The sequence below is a fragment of the Pseudogymnoascus verrucosus genome, assembly GCF_001662655.1.
Source record: "Pseudogymnoascus verrucosus strain UAMH 10579 unplaced genomic scaffold scaffold_33, whole genome shotgun sequence".
Lineage (NCBI taxonomy): Eukaryota > Fungi > Ascomycota > Leotiomycetes > Thelebolales > Thelebolaceae > Pseudogymnoascus > Pseudogymnoascus verrucosus.
Window position 1 is genome coordinate 332,457 of NW_017263684.1, and position 23,797 is coordinate 356,253.

General features: G+C 49.6%; 10 protein-coding genes across 10 annotated transcripts; 7 read left to right on the forward strand and 3 right to left on the reverse strand.

Annotated features, from left to right (window-relative positions):
- Nucleotides 1-653: 653 nt before the first annotated feature.
- On the forward strand, nt 654-1,471 carry VE01_07415 (uncharacterized protein; the record flags this gene model as incomplete). The annotated part of the gene is made up of 1 exon (XM_018276850.2): nt 654-1,471. Exon 1 carries the CDS (start codon nt 686-688, stop codon nt 1,469-1,471), a length of 786 nt encoding a protein of 261 aa, XP_018128817.1. The 5' UTR covers nt 654-685.
- VE01_07416 (uncharacterized protein) lies at nt 1,314-4,134 on the reverse strand. The gene is made up of 4 exons (XM_018276851.2): nt 2,828-4,134; nt 2,712-2,781; nt 2,597-2,664; nt 1,314-2,549 (listed from the first exon to the last, which is right to left on the reverse strand). Exons 1-4 carry the CDS (start codon nt 3,928-3,930, stop codon nt 1,580-1,582), a joined length of 2,211 nt encoding a protein of 736 aa, XP_018128804.1. The 5' UTR covers nt 3,931-4,134; the 3' UTR covers nt 1,314-1,579.
- A 691-nt stretch (nt 4,135-4,825) lies between these two features.
- VE01_07417 (uncharacterized protein) lies at nt 4,826-7,212 on the reverse strand. Its single transcript, XM_059463880.1, has 3 exons — nt 6,106-7,212; nt 5,210-6,054; nt 4,826-5,153 (listed from the first exon to the last, which is right to left on the reverse strand). The coding sequence occupies exons 1-3, from the start codon at nt 6,317-6,319 to the stop codon at nt 4,896-4,898; spliced, it is 1,317 nt and encodes a 438-aa protein (XP_059319557.1). The 5' UTR covers nt 6,320-7,212; the 3' UTR covers nt 4,826-4,895.
- Nucleotides 7,213-7,502: 290 nt separating this feature from the next.
- On the forward strand, nt 7,503-9,209 carry VE01_07418 (uncharacterized protein; the record flags this gene model as incomplete). The annotated part of the gene is made up of 1 exon (XM_018276853.1): nt 7,503-9,209. The coding sequence occupies one exon, from the start codon at nt 7,503-7,505 to the stop codon at nt 9,207-9,209; it is 1,707 nt and encodes a 568-aa protein (XP_018128781.1).
- A 413-nt stretch (nt 9,210-9,622) lies between these two features.
- VE01_07419 (uncharacterized protein) lies at nt 9,623-11,668 on the forward strand (the record flags this gene model as incomplete). Its single annotated transcript, XM_018276854.1, has 6 exons — nt 9,623-9,733; nt 9,793-10,051; nt 10,112-10,688; nt 10,743-11,004; nt 11,051-11,361; nt 11,431-11,668. 6 exons carry the CDS (start codon nt 9,623-9,625, stop codon nt 11,666-11,668), a joined length of 1,758 nt encoding a protein of 585 aa, XP_018128780.1.
- A 1,664-nt stretch (nt 11,669-13,332) lies between these two features.
- Nucleotides 13,333-14,065, forward strand: VE01_07420 (uncharacterized protein). The gene is made up of 2 exons (XM_018276855.2): nt 13,333-13,475; nt 13,560-14,065. The coding sequence occupies exons 1-2, from the start codon at nt 13,435-13,437 to the stop codon at nt 14,023-14,025; spliced, it is 507 nt and encodes a 168-aa protein (XP_018128872.1). The 5' UTR covers nt 13,333-13,434; the 3' UTR covers nt 14,026-14,065.
- Nucleotides 14,066-15,002: 937 nt separating this feature from the next.
- VE01_07421 (uncharacterized protein) lies at nt 15,003-16,828 on the reverse strand (the record flags this gene model as incomplete). Its single annotated transcript, XM_018276856.2, has 2 exons — nt 15,003-16,609; nt 16,690-16,828. 2 exons carry the CDS (start codon nt 16,826-16,828, stop codon nt 15,090-15,092), a joined length of 1,659 nt encoding a protein of 552 aa, XP_018128873.1. The 3' UTR covers nt 15,003-15,089.
- Nucleotides 16,829-17,492: 664 nt separating this feature from the next.
- On the forward strand, nt 17,493-19,008 carry VE01_07422 (uncharacterized protein; the record flags this gene model as incomplete). The annotated part of the gene is made up of 3 exons (XM_018276857.1): nt 17,493-17,571; nt 17,625-17,785; nt 17,842-19,008. 3 exons carry the CDS (start codon nt 17,493-17,495, stop codon nt 19,006-19,008), a joined length of 1,407 nt encoding a protein of 468 aa, XP_018128870.1.
- A 494-nt stretch (nt 19,009-19,502) lies between these two features.
- On the forward strand, nt 19,503-21,916 carry VE01_07423 (uncharacterized protein). The gene has a single exon (XM_018276858.2). The coding sequence runs from the start codon at nt 20,010-20,012 to the stop codon at nt 21,810-21,812; it is 1,803 nt and encodes a 600-aa protein (XP_018128871.1). The 5' UTR covers nt 19,503-20,009; the 3' UTR covers nt 21,813-21,916.
- Nucleotides 21,917-22,224: 308 nt separating this feature from the next.
- On the forward strand, nt 22,225-23,463 carry VE01_07424 (uncharacterized protein). The gene has a single exon (XM_018276859.2). The coding sequence runs from the start codon at nt 22,538-22,540 to the stop codon at nt 23,363-23,365; it is 828 nt and encodes a 275-aa protein (XP_018128887.1). The 5' UTR covers nt 22,225-22,537; the 3' UTR covers nt 23,366-23,463.
- The last annotated feature ends 334 nt before the right edge of the window (nt 23,464-23,797 follow it).

Genomic DNA, 23,797 nt, shown 5'->3' on the forward strand with positions numbered 1-23,797 from the left:
TAATAAGAGTTGAAAGCTAGCTATGTTAAGCTGCCTTTTCCGAAAGTGCCTGTCCGTGCAGCTCAATTAGACAGGTCTCATCGCGATTAAATGCACATCTCGCAAGATATTTTCTTCGCTCCCTTGCTAAAGCCCAATATAAGACCCCAATATAAGACCTATCAAAGTCCTAGACAAGTAAATGATCGTCAAAAACCTAGATCTCCCGTTACATCGCCGATCCGTGGAGTAATCCCGGCGAAGATGATAAGTTGTGGAACGAGCTTCTCCTGGGATACGCGTCTGGTTGGGCTGAAAGTCAGAAAGTCGCGATGAAACCTGTCTCAAGTTAATTCCTTAACATTACCTGAGAGTAAAATATTTCCTTCAAATCGCCCTCAGGTTAAACATTCGATTTATTGGAATGAACCGATTTGGGTGCTGAGAGCAGTCGCGTTTTTGACGTGGAAAGCTCCCAAAATGACCCCTTATTGGCTCCATCTTCCTGCCGCCCCCCTACAGGCCCGGGGAAACCTCGCACCGATATGTCTCAGATATGAGACTTTTACAACGCGTATATACACGTACCCATCCGGCCTAAAGCCTGGAGACGGGCTATTGCATACGTAGCTAGAAATTGATATTTTCCCATTCCCAAGTAACTTGCTTTCTGAAGGCCATAATATGTAACAACATATTTGACAATATGCGTGTCAAAACTTCTCATGATACCAATCCCGTCGTGGAAATCAAATACTCCGGATCAAAACACGGTTACATAGGCAGTGGTGCATCGGGGATCGTCAACCGCGCTCCAAATGGCGATGTAATTAAATCACCCTGGCCTGGTTCTCGTAATGCTGAAGCGCGTCGAGACATCACGACTGAGAGTCTCATTTACGAAAGACTAGGCCAGCATCCTCGCCTTATTCAAACACTCGGGTTTGATCCAGAGAGTTGTGTCTTGACTATGGAATACATGCCAAACGGGACACTGAAAGACTTTCTTGCAGCGAATAACGAAGCTATTTCTACAGCACAACGACTTCGGTGGGCCAGAGATGCGGCTGAGGGACTTCAAGTGGTACACGATGCAAAAATCGTTCACTGCGATGTAGAGCCCAAGAATTTCTTGTTAGACGAGGATCTGGCTCTTAAAATTTCGGACTTCAGTGGCTCGTCTCTCGAAGGATCACGGGCATCAGCATGTGCTGGTAGAAGGTATTCTCGTCCGGGGTTTGATTTTCACCGCCAACAGACCGTGTCTGATGACTTGTTTGGCCTCGGCTCTACTATCTACTTCATTATAACTGGCCAGATCCCTTTCGAGGAACTGCCGAGTGATGAGGTTGAAAAGAGCTACAAGGACCAAATATATCCTGACGTGTCTGGAATAAATTGTGGAAGCATTATCAGGCAGTGTTGGGATTCTGAAATTACGTCTGCCCAAGAGGTGTATGATTATTTCCGAGATATGGAATATAAGGAATAATTCCTCATAAAAATTTATTTGAACTTTTTTAATCGCTATTCAATTATGGCGGGTCAGACCATATGATATATCAACCCATTATAAGCAATGACTGCTGGCTAAACGCTACTAATCGCCACCTTCGTGATGTATATGCCTAGTCCTTCTGACTACAGAATCTTCCTCCTCCAACTCGTCATCGTCGCCGGCTGCCGTCGGTAACCTCACCGCCCGATCCAACGCAACCGGCAACCCCCTATGCCTGCCCCGGAGCATAACCGCACATAATATCAGCTTCGAGCATGTGTGAAGGCCGCCACTGAAAGAATACGACTTGTTCGGCAAACCCGGTGAGATCCCCACGCATCCATAAGCCGACACAACCTCAAACATGATGTTGAAGACTGAGTATGTCACTGGATCCTTCTCAAAATTCGCTACTTCGATACACGAGATCAGCCAAATAGCGACTACGAGCCACCAGAGGTCGTGGGCGAGCTGGCCACGGATCTGCTGTCGCATGAAGTCGTGTGCGTTGTATGCACCACTCGGGAAAGGGGATGTAATGGCTTTTGACAGTGCCCGTCGCAGCTGGGAGGCTGGTGTCCGGATCCATGGACCTCCTGGAGAATATGGCTCATCGTGGGCGTAGATTCCGAGTGAGCGTTCTTCATACACGTTGGAATGCCGCATGGTGATCACGACCGGGTATGCGGAGATGTACATCATGATCACGTACAGAACTTGTAGTCCGATGCGGAGGTTCGCGATCGACGTTACGTAGAATCCACCAGAGCGGACAGCAAGGGCTTGGAAAAGGCCGTCTAGGACGCGGAAGCGTTCTGGGATCGTCGAAGTGAGGCTGTTTCCGATGTTGAGGAGCTCGAACGCTGCCCAATCGATCCCATTCAGGACGATTAACATTAATAATAGCCACCAGGTCTGAGAGCTGGGGAATAGATTCGTGTAAACACGGCGTGGGTAGGTAAGGATAAAGCGCAGAGTCGTCTTGTAGTCTGCGTATTGATCTTCAGAGGGGTAGATTCTTGTGAGTAGTTTGAGCATGCTCCATAGGATGAGGCGGAGGAAGAGTGGGTATCTGTAATTTATTAGTTGGAGCAAAAGATAAGTCGTGGGGAGAAATACGCTGTGTTGCCAGCTAAAATCAGCAAGCCCATCGTTGTAAGCATATATATTGAAGTTTGGAACGGGATCTGTGTTTGATTAGCGGGATGTACTTGAGTGAAAGACTGCATCATACCATGTTTTCGTCCAGCAAAGACATCCCCGAATTATTAAACGCAGAAGCCCCGTTAAAAACACCCAGCCACCTATCAAATTAGCTCTATTTTCAACCAGAAAGGTAACTCAACTCACCATGGATTAATGCCATTCTCCCTCGCTACGCTCGCTTTATTGTGAGCAACATACGCCGCCAAACCAAGGCAGCCTAGTAGCTGCCATAGCACGAAATATATCGGCACAATCCATGCTAATAGCTGAATAGCACGATACTCAACGCCACCAAGGTGATCCCTCTCGGCCCTTGAGAGACCGAAGAACTGCCCGTTACGGCCAGTGGTGTGCTTGGTGAGATATCCTGGGAACCAGCTGTCCGGTGGCTCCTCTTCCTTCTCCTTCTCCTCCTCCATTTCCTTTCCTTGACGGCCTCTAGTGCCCGTAAAAGGTCCTCCAAATGACGCGGAACTCGGACGGGCTCCAGGCCCCACAGAAGATACCACCCGGCGGCCCTCTCTCGTTGAAGATGAATCATGCGGCATAAATGAAATGTGATCCCCGCTCATTTGCATCGCTTCTCTATGCCCGTCCTCGTCTGCGGCACTCTCTGACGTCACTACGATACCTGGAGTCCCCGCATGGGGTCTATTCAGCCGCATTTCCATTGGATCAGAGATTGACTTTCCTGCTGTAGCGTTTTGTGAGCTTGAGTCTGCCCATGACTTCGGCAGGTCATCATCGACTGCCTCCTCTGGTCCTCGTCTGCTCCTTAACCGTCGCAGGATAGGACCATTCCTCATTGCCGATATTGAGAAGCTCCTCCTATGACCCCTTCTTCGCTCCTTCTGCAGCTTAACCACGTGCTTAAAGCGACTCTCAAAGGCACGCTTGCGCACCAACACCGTCCCGATGCTCACGAAGATGCTTCCACCGATGAGAATCAATAGGAAGAGCATGGTCTGCTGAAAGCTCGTCACAGTGCTTAGGTTCACAGTGTTGAGGCCGGCTTCCGTCATTGCAGAGACGACGAGGAAGAGAGAGTCCGTATATGAAATGCTCTGGGCGGGGTTTGAGGCGCCCCAAAAGATGAGAGAGCATACCAAGCAGGTGACGATAAAGTATGCATAGTGGACGGTAATAAAATTCAATGGAGGCAAATGGGATTGACTTCTCCTCGTTCTCTCATTTTCCTGCACGTTTTCTTGATGGCCGCGAGAACGCGATCTAACAGAATCCGACATGGTGATGCTGACCGGAGCGAGTCGGGATGTTGACCGCTACATTGACGTTCTGTGATTTTTCTTCGCAAGCGCGGCTAGGCGCCAAGTATATTCTCGCCCGACCTTATTTGATCATGCAGTACGATCCCTGGCAGTATAATGATAATAAGCGGGAAGATTTGTGGTTTTGAAGTGGCAAGTCCATTATTTTAGATGACTGTGGGCGCGCTAGCAATACAAAAGTCTATTTTTTAACGTTTTCCTAACCTCGCGTATCTATGGTGGCGGGTCGTTCCTGCCCCCTGAACACTCAATACCCACTACCTAATTCTAGCCGGCCGAGCTTAAACTCCAGTGGAGAACTCCATACAACGACTAAAACCCTTGGTCCCTCCATATACGCCTTTTAAAGACGTAGGGGGTAGTTTACTATTCTACTTCGTTACTCGGCAAGTTCCAGCGTCGGGTTTACCGAAAAATCTATTATCATTGGGCTGATAGGTATGTTAGTATGCTAAAGGCAAGTAATACGCTCTATTACACCAGACACAAAAGAACTTACAATGCAAGTATATGCTTCACAGCAAGGATGGTAGTTATCGCAGTCGAATAGGTAACCTTCACATCGTTTTTCAAGCTTTATGATAGGGTTTGCTACTCCGAGTGTAGCCAGGAAGGCCAAAAGAACAATTGAGAGTTTCATGTTCGTGAATTGGGAGACGATGGGAATATGTAGGACTAGAGGTGCTTTTTGAATGTTAGGAATGAGAAGGGCCAGTGGGCTTTTATGGCACTATATATAAGACGTTTGCTAGCGTAGTACTGTTATGATTTACATTCACCTTACCCAAGCTTCAACTCAGTTACTCAAAGTAGAGTCCAAGCATGCAAGTAATATTGAAACATTGTTTTATTTCGGCGCCTAAATCGTCCTCTCGAGTAGCACAGCGAGCGTTGCTCTACAACTGTTGCACCTTCCTTGTTCCCTATAATATGCCTATGACAAATCCGACAGCAGCTGCCCCAATAACTCCATATACCTTACCACTCCCCACGTTATCCGTTGCGCCGCCGGTGAAAACTGGCGAGTTGACGCGCGTGTTTGTCCCAATAGTCCCAATAGCAATGGCTGTTTGGTTTCCCTGAAATCTCGTAGATTCTGTCGTTATAACAATAGCGGGCTCAGTCGCCACTGCTTCGCTAGTAAATGTCGAGCCTTCAGGAATGAAGGTGGTAAGACTAGGCTGCTTTGTGTTATTAGGTGATACAAAGTAAGGAGAGGTTGAAAAGGGAGATTCACCTGAGCGGCTGTTTCCACACCTATGGGCATTGTGTTGCCGTGGGCCTCGACGATGATCCTGGTAAAGGTACTTGCTAAACCAACAATGTGTCCCATCGGTGCTGTTTGGACGACGGTGAGCATGGGGTGCTCCACCACCACGGAGTGCTCTGGCATCATCGGGGCTGCTGTCTCGATGAGGGTGGGCATGGGGTGCTCTACCATAGCGGAATGCTCTGGCATCACCGGAGCTACTGTTTCGACAGTAGCCATGGGGTGCTCTACCATCACAGTGTGTTCTGGCATCACCGGAGCTACCGTTTCGACGGTGGCCATGGGGTGCTCCACCATCACAGTGTGCTCTGGCATCACCGGAGCTACTGTTTCGATAGTAGCCATGGGGTGCTCTACCACCACAGAGTGCTCTGGCATCACCGGAGCTGCTGTTTCGACAGTGGTCATGGAGTGCTCTACCACCACAGAGTGCTCTGGCATCACCGGAGGTGCTGTTTCGACAGTGGCCATGGAGTGCTCTACCACTACAGAGTGCTCTGGTATCACCGTTTCGACGGTGGCCATGGGGTGCTCTACCACCACGGAGTTCTCTGGCATCATTGGGGCTGCAGTCTCGTGTGTTACGGCCATTTGTGTCGAAGCAGCCTCGTGGACGGTTTTCATTCCGGACGTGGTGATGGCATTGTACCCTTGTCCAGAAGTCATGGAACCTTTCTCTAATCCGCTTATGCCGAAATCTTCAGATGAGACCGAGTGGCTCGTGGAATCGATGATGATGATGGTAAACGATTTATGCGATTTGATGGAACGGCTTGGGCGCCAGTTATATGACCCAGAGTTTGCCACAGATACTAAATCACAGTTAGGAGCTGCACTCAAAATAGAATGTGAGATTTACATACTTGCGATTACACTGATTGATTGAGAAATATCCGTTGCGCCACCGGGGCATAGATGAAGGCTCACAAGCCCGGATAGGCCCGCTGTGTCCCATTCAACAGCATTGTTCTGTTCGGCTGCGCATCCTCTGTTCTTCGATGGCCTATGAATTGATGCTGAAATGGTGGATGCCAAGGTGAAAACGGCCAGAACGCATCTTGAAAGTTTGAAATGCATTTTGGATTTTTAGCTCAAATAATAAAATAAAATAAGGTATGAATGTTTTGGAATGACTGTGGCGGCCGACGCTACAAACGACAGATTAAATGATAATGGTTAGAAAGGAATGGACGTCGTGTCTGGCCAGCAGAATGAGGAATTTACCAAAGCAGGTAGGGAAAAAAAAGCAGCGGTGAAGTATGAAAAATAGGTTGTAGAGCTGAAGTATATACGATTGGGTTCCAAGACGGAGCGGGATCTATGAAACCGAAAACGTGAGACAGGTGAGAGCACACAGTCCTCATAATTACCTTTGACACCTGTCTGCCAAGCCTACTATGATCGACCAAGTACAGGTATCCGGGACACGCAGATGTTCGGACGATGAATAGAAGTCGAAGTAATCGAGCGAGTGCAGATGGTGTACCGCAGCTCGTCTCTTTTACGCGCTTTATGTTGTTTTTGAGGTCGAATATTCATGTCTCCAAGACTCATCCTCCCACAACTGCTATAGCTGTGTTTACGGCTTACCGACATTTGCAAGCAAATAGTATAATTGGTCATACTTACTCCCTTCAATATTTCTACCACACTCATGTGGCTGAGCAGTGTCAGGATGAGGTTCTGACTGCCTCTTTCAACGCTAATAGGCCATAATAGAGTTGGCATTGACGTTTCATGACAGAATGTTCGAGGCCAGGAACGGGGTCGCCAAGCATGAACATCAGTGTTTCGCCTGGACAGCACCTTAATTTCGAAGACTGACAAGTCCATATTGATTTTTTATGCTCTTCAGCGTCCCCAGAGTTCCAAAACGCGATACTAGGGCCGATAGAGAGTGTGGTGAAACCCGCAACGTCTCGAGGATTGCCAAGCCAGCGAGGAAGCTTCGGTAGATCTCTGAATAGGATCATTATCTTATTTAGTTGATTTATTATCAACAAACCATGTCCTGTAGAGTTAATAGAGAAAATTGTGGCAATCAATGGTAACTGACATTGAAACCTACTCTTGTCATCTTGGGGGTTCATTTATAGCTGCACCTTACCTAAATAGTATTAGCGTAAATCAAATCACCTGACTCAATACAGGCAACTTCGGTGAGATATCTACAACACCAGTATCGACCTTGTCGCCATTTCTCCATTTCTCCCTTGAGCTCCATCAGTTGCTATCATGCCGAGTATTAGGTGTAGTTATCATGGCCAACCGTCGTCTTGAAATCCTCGTTCATACGACGGCGCCAAGTCTTGGGCAAGAGGATTCGCTCTATCGGTCATTGGCGGCAGCGTACCTCGATTTCGAACCGCAGGGACGGATCGATTTACATGAGGAAGATGATATATCGAGTGGGAATGATGAGTCAGGTGGAGATGAGAGTCCTGAGCGCCAGCTTCGTGCTGATATACGCAACTCTCAATCCAACGAGGACCAAAGTCACATGTTCTCGAATGGCTTAGACTCCTGCCTGCCAGCGTCTCAGCTTTCGTCTGCCCCGAGAAGGGAATACCTCACACGCTCAAAGATAACTACCGCCCCTTCTTCCGCTATACAGTTTTTGGATATTTCCTTCACGAGTGTTGATGGCATGAACTCTCCACGGTTTCGCGCACGTGACCTTAACAGATCCAGGGACGCTGGCCAAAAGGGGTTTGAAAAAGGGATGCAACGGGAACAACAAACATCAAGGTCCATAATAGGTTCACTAGCTGAACAGGTCGGTCCGCGTCGTGAAACTGGTGGCACTTCAACGAGCCAGTTGGAATCTTCCCCTTCCATACCAACCTGCTCAACCCCTTCAGTCATTCGAGACACGTTCTTGTCTCAATTTGAAAGCCCACGTTACTCTTCGCCATCTCCTGTACGAGTGCCTTTATCTCCACCACCAGATGAGGCGCTTGGTTCTGAAATAGGAAATGGGGGAAGGCAGTCTGGCCGAACATTGCGAAGCAGAGCACATATATCGGAAGAACACCCAAAAGAGACAACTTCCCCACTAAGTCCTGCGCCTACACGGAGTGAAGAGGCGCCTTCAACTACGCTTACATCTAAGTTACGCCCAGAAGAATATTCTTCACCATCATTGCCTCGGCCATTGTCACTCGGCCAATACGACCTACAAGTCCGCAGAACTCCGCCACCGGATAGCCCCCACCGTAGCCCCAAGAAGCGAAGCCTTGCCTCAGTGCCTTTACCCACCACGGCACGCAAATCTACTCGTCTACTCATCGACCTTACTCACGTCTCTGACACTCCTCCCGTCCCCTTTGATCAGGGCAGTCGGCAGGCCAACCCAGCCCTCCCTCCTTCAGAAAAGCCAGTGCGTGCTCCAAGTTCCTCCATACCGTCGCAGAGACCATCGCGCAAGCGCCATGCATCCCGCATACCAGGCACGTCTGCAATTTACCCCTTGCCCGCCACTGGCTCGGAGGAGGTCAGCACGACGTTCCTAACGGTGCCACTTGCGAACCTTGCAGCAGAGATTGGGTATGCGCGTTTTCGCCCTGCATCACAGAGTCGGGAGATACGGAAACATGAAAGGGGATATTGGGGCATCGATGTATATGATAGCGAAGTAGGTTGGGACGATCGAGCAAGAGAGAAAACGTGGGAGTTTCTCCGTGAGTATATTGGTCGAGGGAAGGCGGGGTGGGGAGTCTGGTGCGTCAGGGATCGCGAGCACGTTGGTGAAGGAGGCGAGGACGGAGGACGTAAGACGGGATTGGAAGGAGAGCAATGGCGAATCTATTGCTGGGGCGAAATTCTTTCGGAAGTATACCTACTTCTTTATTTGGCAAGTTCGAGGAGAATCCGTAGTGCCGGGGCGTGCTGGTTTGATGGCGGCGGGGAGTGTGTTGTGACGATGCCAAGTGATATCAAACCGGGGCAGGAAGGGGGGACAAAGTGATTTTCAGAGATTCCCTGCCGCGTTGGAGATTATCAACTTGGAACAAATCGCATTGGATATGCCAAGATTGGATAGGACAATGAAATGATAAATATTCTCTAAAATAAGTCGGAAGCGTGTGATTTTCCCACAGCCTTCTTATGTAGGTAACCTGGGCCTTCAAGCCTAAGCACTTATACCGTACCCTTGGTCACTGTATGCTTAGATATATTACATAGATATCATTGGCTTATTTGTGGAGCCTAATAGGTTTGGGGGCTATTCATGTTTGCTAGCCTTGTCCGCCTTACTTCTATGCTTTGTTTGCTTTTCCCGTTTGCTAGAGCTGACAGCTACAACCACTGCTGGGGAACTTCGCATTCAATAAACACTTCAAAGTCAACCATTTATCTTCAGGATATCACAGCATCAAAATGGTAACTCCGGACTTTCTCTGCGCAAACTGGAGTGCGAACAGCACTGGCACTGCCACTGACTGCAAGGAAGTCGGCAGATACAGCTGCAAGAGCTGTCTACTCGTCGTGGTATGTGACGCATGCGCTAGCCTTTCTCTTGAATATATGAACTAAACTCCATTTTTCAGTACTGCGGCTCGAATTGTCAAAAGTCCCACTGGTCCACCCACAAAACAGATTGCAAGTCTTTTCTAGGCAAAGAAAAATGGACTCCCGACTGGGTTCTGGAGAACCGAAAACCAGCTTTCATCGGTGCCGGAGGACCACTGGGGGTACAGTTTGGAGGGGAAAAATACCTCTGGGGCAACATTCCTGCTTTTGATGTTCTCCAACTCGGATCAAACGAAGGGAATGATTATGGAGAGCAATTAAGCTTCTTGTTTGCAGGTGTGTATTTGTTCACTTTCCCATTTGGAACCTAAACTGACGAATCTTGTCATGCTATAGCTTCTGGCGACTTTCGAAATATTGTCAAGACTATCGCACTGCTCCCAAAAAGCTATAGCCAGCCTGTCGATATCACAATGAACGACCTCGATCTTGATATCGTAGCACGAAACGTTATTATGCTTCTTATTGCCCTCACAGTCGACAATATTGACGAGGCCGCCGACTGCATAATCCACATCTGGTACTCAGCTCTCATTCGCAAGTCTGATCTTAACGTCCTCCAACAGCGGATTCGTCCTCTTATAAAAGACGTTTGCGAAAAGATAAAGAGCAAACTACCGAGTGCTATTTTAGCAAAGACATGGACATTCGGACAGCGCTCGATGAGACTCGTGCTACAAAAGTCGTCGTGGGATAACCTATTGTTCTACATAAACATCCCGGAAGGCCTAACGGCAGAACGGGCGAACCAAATCCGCACAGCCGTTACCCTTCCTGAGTCTAGGAAGGACTACCGTGATCGACATTTGCTTCTTCAGTCTCGTTTTCATCGGATAGCAAAGAATCGGTACTGGACAGACGGACTCCTGCTACCGTTTGGGTCTCCACGCATTGAATTCAAAGAACCAAACCCGTGAGCAACTTACCACCTAACGTGTATATATATTATAGATCTAATATATTATAGGACCTTCTTCCAGACTGCCGATACGTGGCCGATACGTGACAATGCTGATCCTCTCAACGGATGGTCACTAAAGGACGTCGAAGATAACTCTAGTGGGGCTGCGAGTAATGATATTTACGGCAAGCTCTTCTACTACCTTCGCACAGAACTTCGGGCTTTTGTTCTTCGTCTCTCAGACTTGCAAGTATCCTTTCGGCTTTTTCAGTTGAATGCTTCAGATCTTCCCAACCATCTTGAAAGCAGTTCTTTCAGTCGTATAGAGGTAAGGGTGTATTGAATGGTCTACTTCATCTACTGACATTGCATAGGTTGCTAATATTTCGGATCGCGGATACCTTGGAATACACAGAACAGTTTTCTCCATGATGCCTTTGCTTCAGGGGCCTCTCGTTAATCCGCATGCAACCCTCATTACTCTATTCATGAACGCCGTTGATGAGAGCATGACAAACAAAGACCAAATGGCCTTAATAACTAAGCATAGCCCGGAGGCAAAACGCCTCCTCAGATACCTCCCACCTATTGACATGGGAATGTTGATGAACCCTGGTAGTCCAGATATTATTAAGTATTTGTGCGCTCAGGATATTGTCGCGACCTACGACCACATTTTCAATCGGTAAGCATAAGAGACAAAATTGGCTCCTCCCTCTACAGTCATGTAAACTGATATTAACGATTCTATAAGGTACGAAAATGACATGAAGTTTTCTGAGACAGCGCAGTATATTGGGGCAGCAGTACAAGAAAAGCACGCTGTCGTCGAGAAGTGGCCATTTAAGTTGAAACTCCGGGCTGGTCAGCCCGGAGCCCAAGAGGAGTTTGACCGGTTGCTACGTGGAGGGGTGTCAGGAAAGGAACGATATGTGGAGTGGAAGAGAATCTCCATGGGCGGAGACAAAACTGAAGACCAGAAACTTGGTTAGCAAGTCAGGTTCATGGCCATGATACGCATTGTTCCTATGTGGTCTGAAAGTGCCAGTTGTCGGATTTGGGAGCCAAGTTTATTTTTGCCTAGTTTGACGGTTATGAGAGCATGATCTAGGGGTTTGGTGCAATTAATGTGATTCTGATATCTAATCTCACATGGAATACAAAGCATTGGGTATACCAAGTTTTGATAGGGCAACGAAAGTGAAGCAGATACTTCAGAAATACTCCAAAATGGGCTGCTGCAGGCGTGCGATTCCTTCTAAGCTAAGTTAGGCAACCTGGCCTTTAAAACCTGTGCCATGCTCTTGGTTCCTATAAGCTTAAATAACGTGCATGGCCTTGAATAATTCCCAGAAACCTGAGGTATGCTTAATGCATTTGCTGGAAGGCAGCAACCATGGCAGTGCTGGAGCAGGGGGTGGACAACAATCGCCGCAGATCCAATTTATTAGGTAACGGACGAGGTTTGGTATACAAAATATACTCGAAATCATGCCCAAGGTAAGTATACATGGAGATATTCGATGCTTGGGAATGTGAGAACAACGACTCCTTCTCTCTACAATAATGTGCCATGTCGTTAGATCCAAACACGTGATTGACCTCGTGTTGTACTAGAGTAACTGTATGTTACTGAATCTAGAAAGCCTGTGCTTTTGACGGGTGCCACTAAGTTTGTTGAGGAAGGTGGCATCCAGAAAATTCGCAATAGTGTCTAAAAAGACACCATTGAGTTCCTACTAGACTCTTGGTATAATCCACGTGATTATTCGTGGACATACATAAGCTGAAGTATCCCACCCCTCATGCAAGATTTACAACGTGAAGTAATCAGCGCCAGCCAAGAATTGCGAAACCTTCTTGGTTGACTACTCGGAGAGGATGGTGCTCCCAGCGTCTTTAACGAGCCGAGCTCGACATCCTCCCCTCGCCATGTCCCCAGCCGGTATTATAAATCCTACCTAACCACTTCCCCAGCAGCCATCTGGATGATATTGTGGCAATTCCACAGACATGATAATCAATCTACCTGAAGGTCGTAGATGCGACGCTGACACGGGAATACTCTGGCAATGTGTAATTTCTAGGGCTTGGCGGGGGAGGAATTTTACCCCGGATTACGGCCCCAAGGCTGATTTATGACGTGCTAGAGAGTGAGAAGATGGAGGTTATTGCGCCTGGTTCGCCGATCCTCGGACGCCTCTGTTTGAAAATAGCCTATACGAGTGGATAACCAGGGAGCCACAAGACAGGAGGCAAGGAGTGCTGGGCACGCTGGCACGACGCAAGGGCTTCGCGTGGGCTCTGGGAAGCCCGCATTGTTGTCCGAGAGCACCACCTGGGTGCGTCATCCCGGCTCCGAATAGGCTGTATTATTCCATTTCAAAAAAGGAACTCCAGAATCCAGCTATTTGATAGGAGATGTTTGGGCACAGTCATCGCTGAACTGTAGTACAGAGGGCTGAAAGAGGGGAAGAACGGACGTGCTGAGTGAGGTTGGAGCGAATTCGTGTCGCCAGGATGCATAGCGCCACAGTCAATTGGTATATGAAGTTGGAGTGAGGTGATCTGCAGTGTCAGGGAGGATGACACTTGGCGCAGGGGACGAATACGAGGATGATATTATCGAGAAAGATCTGAGAGGGAATATATAAGACGGTTGTATTGACCACAAAATCTGGTTGCTTCGTCAGACTACAAGCTCCATCTCCTCCAAAAATAACTAACTCCTCAGACCTCAAACAAACAAACAAGCAATATGAAGGCCTCCTCTGTCGGAGCTGTGCTCCTGGGCTTGATGTAAGTCAGCTTACCTCCCCCAAGGCCACCTCCAAGACATACCTCAGCAGATTTAAATATTAATTTTTTTACTAATCTCACCAGCGCCCCATCCTTTGCCGCACCAGCCGTTATCAACGCCCGCGCCGCCCCTTTCAACATCATCGTAACCGACCCAAACGTCCAAACCCTCCGCCCCGTCTTTCTCCTCTGCAACGGCGCCACAACTTCCGATGACTTCATCAAAGCGACCTACGCTCTCTCCAGTGACGGAACCTTGACATGCACGCAGCCCATCAACGCCGGCCCTGGGGTGCCTCCCCCAGTGGGATTTGCTGACGAGCTCGGCGGGCGTCTCGCCGCCTACTACGGCACCGGTGGCATCACCACGGCTTTCAGCGTCGGCAAGGATAACCAGCTCTCATTTAAGAACGAGAAGATTGGGGCGGCTAAGTGGATTGCGAGGCCCAGTGGCGTGGATGGAACTGTGTTTGGGTACTTTGGAGGACCAACCACTCAAGACTATGTTGTCGTTACCTTGGCTGCGTCGTTCATTGCATCGACTGAGTAAATGGAAAGGGGGCTGGGTAGTGATCAACCTTAGGTAGTGAGAAACACGCTTCTGTCCAAACCACGAAAGTTGCCATGCCATATTCTCCTCTATACTTTCCCCTACGTACATTTCACACTTTTCTATAATCCAAACCGATCTCCTATCAAACCAAACTCCCACATGGCCCCACCCGCTGTCAGCACTCTATAACTTTATCCCGCATTTCCCCCCACCAGCCTGTCCTCGCCCGGTTCCTCAACGCATCCCCCAATTAACTGTCGTATTTTTATATTCCCCGCGTTCACCCTTATTCCTTGACGCCACGCCGGAAAAAGTCGACGCGAGATCTCGGAAATTCTCCAGTACCGACCCATGGAGCGATCCCATGCCGGACGGGTAAATGACCCCGACCTGGGTAGTGGTGCTGTAGTGGGGCGGCCCGGGCAAATCTGCCGGTGTATATCCTGGATTCACTTTTAATTACCCATGGTTCTAGACGGATTTTGTTCCCGAGTCGACGTAGCTTGGGTATTTTGTTTGGGATAATACCAGTTTCCCTTAATAAGAAACCCTGGGCGCGCACGCCATACTTGCAGTAAATCTAAGCACAACGCTGCAATAGAAGCAAGTGAAAATAGTGGCGTCGACGAGGGCATGTGGATTTTACTACAGACCAATGGTAACTGCCACAGCTACACCATTTTCGCACCTGTCACTGCTGCACTTCTCTACCTCGAAGACTCTTTCTGGTTCTTCATTACATCAAATCGGCTCCTCTCCAAGTCCGTCTCGCCTTCCCTATTTTCTATCCACCCATACATAACCTAGCCCAAAATAATCCGATATTATACGAGTAAGAATCACAGAGTTCCTCCGATATTTTCTAAGAAAACTAAACCAAAGAGGCTTACTCACGCCTGCCAAAGTCCCTGCGCAACTGAGAATTAATACCACTTTCGAAGCATAAGCTCTCTAACCAGATTGTTATATCTCGGCTTCTATTTTACATCTACCATAATGATATTACATACCATAGTCAACCGTAACTCCCGCAACACACCCTCGCCCCTTTCTAACCCTGTCTATTTCGATTTTTCTGGCCACACCGTGCGCTTCCTCGCACGAACGTAAAAGTTCAACGGACGAATCAGCTGGAACTCCGGATCATACTCGATCGTCTCCGCCGACGCACGCGAGAACTCATATCGATACAACAGTTCCGGTAGCAGGACCTTAACCTCCTGCAGCGCAAAGTTGAAACCAATGCATCCACGGGGCCCAGTCGCGAACGGGAGATACGCGCACCGATGCCTGTCCTTCGACTTCTCCGGCTCCCACCGCGATGTGTCGAAGCGCAGCGGGCTGTCCCAGAAATCGGGGTTGGTCTGGATTGCGTAGAGCGCGGGGATGAGGATCTTGTCGGCTGGGAGGCGGTAGCCGCCAGGGACGATAACTTCTTGTTTTGTGGTCCGGCCGGGTTGGTAGGAGGGGTTGTGGATTCGTTGCGTCTCTTTGACGAATTTGTCGAGGTAGGCGAGGGATTGGATGAGCTCCGTGTCCCAGTTGGTCTCACTGTTGACGTCGTTATCAACAAGTTCTTGGAGGAGACGGTCCTGTTCGCCGGGGTATGTGACCATTGAGTATATCAGCCAGGATAGCAGCGACGAGGTAGTCGTGAATCCAGCCCCAGTGACGACGACGAGGTTCGAAAAGGCAAGCTGCTCGGGAAGTTTGGCGCCAGTCTCGTCGACAGCTCGAGCGAGATAGTCGGCTGCGCAGCTTGCCTGGAGAGCAGCGTCGTGGAGTGGAAGGTCCGGGGCTCCCTCATCTCGAAGGGCATTCATAGCCTTGTGGATGATACCATACATTTCCTGTTGTCCGCTCTTGAGGCGCGCTGGGTCTCCAAAGGGGAGTTTCCCGTACCAAGCACCGCGGGAGGCGACCTTCTTGTTGAGAGCCAGGATTTCTGCGATGAGTTTCACGGCCCTGTGTAGCGGGGCGTCGCGGCTCTCAAAGTGGCCAAAGTCCAGACCGAGACTGAACTTTCCCACCGTTTGAGAGCCTAGTTTTAGCATGTATTGGTAGACGTTCCAGGACTCGTCCGCCTCATCGGCAGCATCGAATACCTTGAAGGATTCCCGGACGCATTGCTGCATCAATGGCGTATAGTGCCGGACGGCCTTTGGACTCAGACATGGAGGCACAAATTTATGGCTCAATCGGAAATTTTCAGTCTCTGTGTCGCCTAGGAAGAGCGCGGAGTTATCCTTCAATGGAAACAGCGGGTGATCAGAGTTGATGCCCTTGGTGAAATATTGAGATTCGCTGAAAGCATAGCCCGCCACAGCTGGGTCATTGGTCAGGTAGTTGACCTTTCCATTGTTGACCGTCTTGATGACGGAACCGTATTTGCGAAATAGGCGCTCGTGGTTTCCGAGATGGTCGGGGTAGATCTCGTAGAAGTTGCCGACGATGGGCAGTGGAGGCGGCCCATCTGGCTCGCGAATTGGCATCCCATCTACGCTGATGCCGATAGAGGAGTTGGCCTCCTCCACCTCGGCCACGGTCTCGATAGCTTGGTCTGCTGATTGGAATGAAATTCCTGCATATATCTCGTCAGCTATTATTCTCTAACGCGAAGGTGTCGACGGCAAGTATATATTAGTGTATAGGGTTTCTTACCTGATGGTTGGATGATGTGAAACTCATCGCCCAGCACCTCTTGCAAGGATTTTAGGGTTTGGTTGCTGTCGACCTCAATAGAGCGGGCAGTGCTTGGATCATCGCCCACTAGGTAGAACTGCTTCGTAACAGTCGACATCTTGGATTTAGTATTTGTAAAAGACACTGACGACAATGTTAAAAATTAAGCAGGACAGTTTAAATAGACAACCCGGCATGGGGCCTCGTTTAAATATGTGTGTTGACTAGAAAAATCTTGCACGCTTGTAACAAATCAAAAATCCAGACATAGAAATGTTATAACTTATATATGCATTTCTTCGTTGTGACGATGTGGCGGCGTATACGTATTTTCATAATTGTTATGCCGTCTAAGCCGTCTCTCGGGAGGAAGCGGCGCTGGACAGTGGACCACAATAATGGCTCAGGAACACCCAACAATTCTCGGTGAAAGAAAACCAGGGACAGACGGGGCCATATTACAACAGGTCTCCACCTTTAATGACCGAGGTGCGTGGAAGATATCAGGAGGCTCCGTTTTATTTTCCTGGGTTCAATTATAGCTATTCACGATTTATTCGAAGTAAATGATGTCTCCCCAACGTGAAATGGGTAGCATCTCCGGCGCACCTACTCGAGGAGTTAGGAAAAGATTTTGCCACGTCCTAAATAAATACCGCATACCAATGCCACATTTTTTTCTCTTAAAAGACTTACGCATTTTCAGACCTAGAATATATACCACTTCACCTCCACTCCCTTCCGTTCCTCCCACCCCATTCACCTCTCAAACGCCTATGAAAATGTCTAAGACCTTTTCTTTAGAAGACGTTGCCGAACATAATTCAGGTAACAGCCTGTGGATTGTCGTTCATAACAAGGGTAAGTTAATGACTGTTGTGTTCGCTCCTCATGCTGACTTATTGGGAATTTAGTTTACGATATATCCAACTACCTCGAGGAGCATCCAGGTGGCGGCGAAGTCTTGAAGGAATGTGCAGGTACAGATGCGACTGTCGCCTTCGAAGATGTCGGCCATTCTGACGGAGCTGAGGCTCTGTTGGAGGATATGCTTATCGGCGAGCTTGCAGACGAGGTATGTATATAGGCATATTTGTTGACAGAGAGCGAGGCTAATAAATCTATTCGCAGCACCGACAAGATGAAGTCAAGATTTATCGACCGACATATGAGAAGATTGCCGCCCCTCCAATTCTTCGCACACAATCTCCCATCTGGAGCATCGCAAGCTGGGTAGCCGGAGCTGCATTTATAGGAGCTGCTGGTTCTGGTGTTTATTTCCTCGGCATCTCATCCGTTCGAGACGCACCTGCGATAAAAGCCCAGTTGAAGAGCTTATTGAACGGTGGCTACAAACAACACTCAATGGGCCAGTTCTGGCTTGGATACCTCAGCGCTGGCGCAACGTTCTCTACTGCAGCGTATATTGCAGGCGGTAAATTTCTCAAGCTCCTCGACGTCTCGCGTGGCATCGGAAAGACCCCTTCACGCATTCATCAGACCTCACGGGTAATCGTGAAGAAGCAAATCGTGGCATTACCTCGACTACCGGTCCTAGACCCCAAGAAGTACCGCAAGCTGCCACTCGCACTGAAGGAGAAGCTGTCAGCGAACACGTATCGCTTTGTTTTCAGCCTTCCCAGCGCCGACGCCGTGCTCGGGCTCCCTACCGGCCAGCACGTTGCCATTCAGGCTGTGGTTGATGGAAAGACCATCTCCCGGTCATACACTCCCATCTCCAATGACAAGGATCCCGGAGGGCTCGAGTTGGTCATCAAAGTCTACCCCAATGGCCTCCTAACAAACCATATGGCCGGCCTCAAGGTCGGCGAGACGCTGGAATTCCGTGGCCCCAAAGGCGCAATGACTTACAAGAACGGCCTGTGCAAACACATCGGTATGATCGCAGGAGGCACGGGAATCACCCCGATGTACCAGCTGATCCGCGCTATCTGCGAAGATGATGCGGATACCACGACCGTCAGCCTGTTATACGCCAACAACAGCGAGGAGGATATCCTTCTACGCCCACAGCTTAATAGCTGGGCGGCGAAGTACCCTCACAAGTTCAAGGTCTGGTATGTCGTCGGCACTGCACCGGAGGGATGGAAATATGGCACGGGCTTCGTTACGAAGGAGGTAATCGCCGAGAGGCTACCTACGCCGTCGGTGGACTCGAAGATCATGCTTTGTGGTCCGCCGGGGATGATCAATGCGATGAAGACTAACTTGGATGCTTTGGGCTTTACAAAGCCTAGCGCTATTGCGAAGGCGACGGATCAGATTTTTCTTTTTTAATTTTGTGCGGACTGTTAGGCGTTGTATTGTAGATATTCTAAGTAGTTGTACCAATCAATGTATGTAAATTCTCATATTTATCTCAATATTTTGTTTTTAACTATAATGTTTCAGTGCTTTACCAAATAAAACCTATTGTAAATAGTAATATAATCGTGATGCAATAAACATAAATTACCAGACTGTAGATAAAGTGCAGTAAAAAAACAATAGAGGCACTATCATTAATACTCTGTAAATAAGCCAAATAACACCACAAAATCGCCGTTTGGTAGAAATCCCAACCTTCAAAATTCTCTCATCTCGACAACGAGCGCGGGGGCCAGCGTCTTCATGGAGATCTTGTAGTCTAACGTGGGTCCCACACAAACCCTCACTAACCCCCAAAAGGCGAAGCGCCACCCTAGCCCTCGGCGTCATGGTGGGGCAAAAAACCACTACCGGACTCCGGCACTCACATACCGCCTCTTGGCAGAAAATCTTAAAATCAGAAAGCCCAGCTTGACTGATAAGAGCTAAAGAAAACCGCTCTAAGCCTCCCCGACGTGCGGGATTCTCGTCATGTCATTTGCTCGGAACGCGGGTGCTTCCGCCGAAGAATGTTTCTAGCTCGTCTGAAGCTATGTCCTCAACAATTGTTCTAGGGCGAGATCCACTGGGGGGGTTCGGGATGCGGCCTGCCGACTGTGCCGCTTGGGAATAAGGAGGCGAGGGGATTCTTGCTTATAGGAGAGGTGCCCCCGATGGCTTTCTTCGCGTTATCACTCTGAAGCTGTGCTGGAAATCTCGGCATGCTCGGTGGCGGTCATGATCAGCTAATTAGTAGGGGTTTATATATATAGCCCCTATGAACCTGCTCTCTAAGGTTTGAATTAAATCCTACATTAATCTACTATTTCTCCTATCACTCGGGTTCATAATAATTCTGGTTTACTCATATCTTACTTCTATCTTTCACCACCCCTCTCTTAACCTCAATTCCTCCCCCAACCACTCGAAACATGGCCTCATGGACTCCCCCAGCCACGGCCGGCCGCCCCATCGCCATCCTAGGCGCAGGCGTCCTCGGCCGCCGAATGGCCCTCATGTTCACAGCTGGCGGCCACGATGTTCACATCCGCGACCCCTCCTCCGACCAACTCTCCGCGGCCCTAACCTACATCACCGAGACCATCCCCTCCATCGCCCAACCCGGCGTCACCCCCGGCACCGCGCACGCCTTCTCCTCCCTCTCCGAAGCTGTCAAAGACGCCTGGCTAGTAATCGAAGCCATCCCCGAGGTTCTCTCTCTCAAAATCAGCACTTTCGCCGAGCTGGCCGCGCTGGCCCCACGGGACTGCATTCTCGCCACCAACTCGTCGTCTTATAAGTCTAGCGCTATGCTCGATGAGGTCCCCGAAGCGGACAAGCCACGCGTGTTGAACATGCATTTCTTCATGCCCCCCGCCAAACGCGTCGTGGAACTCATGACCAGCGGCGTCACCCACGCCTCCATCTTCCCATTCCTCTATGGGGAGCTGACGAGGGTCAAAATGAGTCCTGTGGTCGTCAAACGCGAATCAACCGGGTTCTTGTTCAACAGAATCTGGGCAGCTATCAAACGCGAGTGCCTCACTGTTATAGCTGAGGGTGTTGGGAGCCCAGAGGACATCGACGGGGTGTGGACGCAGATGTTCGGTAGCGCCGAGGGGCCGTGCAAACTAATGGATCAAGTCGGTCTGGACACCGTGGCGCATATCGAGGAACATTATATCGAGGAGCGGGGCTTTGATCGCAGCGCTCGCGACTTCGTGGTGCGCGAGTACGTCGAGAAGGGGAAGCTGGGCAAGAAATCCGCGGCGGGGGGGCTGTACCCCCCTCAGGCAGAAGAGGAAAAGGGGCGGGGACTGTATATCCTCGATCTCGGCCTCACCAACCTCTCCGCCCCCATGTCATCCGGGCGCGTCCTCGTCGGCTCCATCGACGGCAAGACTCCCCTGACAACCATCGCCTCAGGGGAGTCACTACCAGACGGTATCGCAACCCTAGGAAACCGCATCTACTGGACCTCCATGGGGCCTCCCTCTACCAACACCGGTTCGATCCGCTCTTCCCTCCCCGACGGTACGGGTGTTACGACGATCCTGGCGCCGGGGGAGGTACATACACCGAAACAAATCACAGCGGATCGCACAAACGGATACCTCTACGTCTCCGATCGCGAAGGCATGCGCGTACTCCGTTTCCGCCCCGATGGCACCGATCTCACCACCTTGGTGCAGACTGGGGATTTCAACAACCCCACCCACAAATCCGATCAGACGAGGTGGTGTGTGGGTATCGCTGTGGACCCTGTTCATCGGATGGTTTACTGGTCTCAGAAGGGACCTAGCAAGGGGGCCCAAGGCCGGATCATGCGCGCTTCCCTTGACATCCCTAGGGGCGAAACAGCAGAGACTCGGACGGATATCGAGGTCCTCTTCTCTGGACTCCCCGAGCCAACAGATCTCGAAATAGACACCACCTCACAAACCCTCTACTGGTGCGACCGCGGCGAGTTACCCCTAGGTAACACCGTTAACTGCGCCAGCGTGACGCGCAACGCTGTGTCAGGGGAGGGAAAATCGGAGCTAGAGCGGAAACTGGGGTATAAAATCCTCCTCGCAGGACTGCATGAGGCGATTGGGTTACAGGTTGATGTCGCGAATGGGTTCATCTACGCGTCGGATTTAGGGGGAGGGGTGTATAGGTTTAACATCGACGGGTCTGGAAAACAAAGGATATACGAGGGGGAGTGCGCGTTTGCTGGTATAGCTCTGGCATAGTGTTAGCATAGTATAGTCTAGTCTTACAGGAGGCAAATAAAATATCGTAACGTGATTGTGACGCCGGAGAATATATTGATATACCTATATGGAATTGAACAGCTATACCATAAAGACCTAGGATGAATCACTCATAGAGCGTCTAAGCATACAGAAAGGGTATGGACCTCATTGTGTTTCTTCAAGGCGGGCGACGACGTTTAAGTTGATTGTAAGGCGAGACTGTTCTACCAGGGTGCTATCGTATCGAAGTCCAGCTTTGTCTTTGATACAGTCCTAATATGCATTGTACAGTATTCTGTTTATATCGTACAGCTAAATCTGGATACGAAGGATCCTGGAAATAACTTTCAGGGCTACGCCGTAAACTTGGCGTCTACCTAGATGGCGTCGTCAACGACATGCATACCGCCGCACCAGGAACTCTCGCTGTTCCTACGCTTGACAAGGAGTATACGAAGGCTGGGGCCCTAACTTCGTACAGAGAAGTGTTGGTAGGATTCGCCAAGTAATCGATAACTTTGCTAGCTGCAGCCCTATTAGCCACATCATGATAATTGTTGTTGGAAGCAATCCCGGGTAAAGGAAAGGTTCACTTGGCGCAAGCCATTAACACAACACGAAGATTCTATATAGACCCGATCTCTCTCTACCTCTCCACGATCCTCCCATCTCCAGCACACAGCCCAAGAACCAGAAAGGTCGCCCCCACTAAACTCCTCATCATGGTAGCACCAATACCATTCGCCCAGGCTGCCCTGGTGGTCCTGCTCGCCTGTGTGCAGCCTAGCGCGGCGGAGGTAACATCCGTCATGCCGATGTTTATCCTCGACTCCACGCCGGTCAGCCTCGACGCAGCCATCATTTCCGTGAGTCCAGTGCCGACCTGGACATACCAAAGCATCGTGACCTACTCCGTCGACTGCCCTCAGTCCGCCTCACCCGACAACGACGCCTGCCGCGCGCTGTCCATCTACCCAGCCGAGGTATGGCACACGCAGGGCTCCATGTGGGGAGGGACGACAACCGCACGCGCGGACGACAGCACCACGACTTGGACTTGTAACCTCGGGAGTGGGGTCTCGATGAAGACTAAGACAATTGGACCATCCTGCGTCAAGAGCATCAACGCTGCGGGGGGGACGACGAGAGTCGAGACAACGTGGCTTGACTCATGCTATATCTCAGCGCACAGCGTGCCTATGCTGGTAACCGCAGGCGTTGAGAGGCTGCCCGCCGAGTACTACGTGACGTACGCGGTGTCGGAGTGGCAGTCGATTACTAGCTCTCTATTGTCATCTATGGGGTGTCCGGTGAGCTCGACGACGGCGATGACTACTACTGCTTCGACGGCTGCGAGTAATGGTGGAGCTAGTGAGACCGGAGGCACAATACCAACAACTGGGGCTACTGCGACCCAGGATCAGGTTTCGGATACGGTGGCGGGAACTGCTGGTCCTAGCCCGACGGCCACAGGCGAATCATCGGGTACCTTTAGGGAGATGTCATTGCTGATAGCAGTTGGGGCTGTTGCAATATGCTTAATTATTTAATAGTTTAATAGTTTAATAGTTTAATAGTTTAATAGTTTAATAGTTTAATAGTTTAATAGTTTAATAGTTTAATAGTTTAATAGTTTAATAGTTTAATAGTTTAATAGTTTAATAGTTTAATAGTTTAATAGTTTAATAGTTTAATAATGGAGAGACTAGCTTAGAACAGCATTAAAAAATGCCCCGTTCTTGCCACCAGAGCGATCACCGGTTCCAGCTACCCCTACCCAGTGTGCAGCGAATCGTGACTCGGCATGATTCGCCCCGAATCAGACTCGAATCATGATCTGATTCGGGCTATTTCTTAATGATTCGAATCATGATTCGGCCAGTATTTGAATGATTCGAATACTTGCCAAGACATATAATATGTCCAAGCGTCTAGCTGTGAAGGCTTGTCGCCGTCCTCAATATATAGCTTTTTAGATTAAC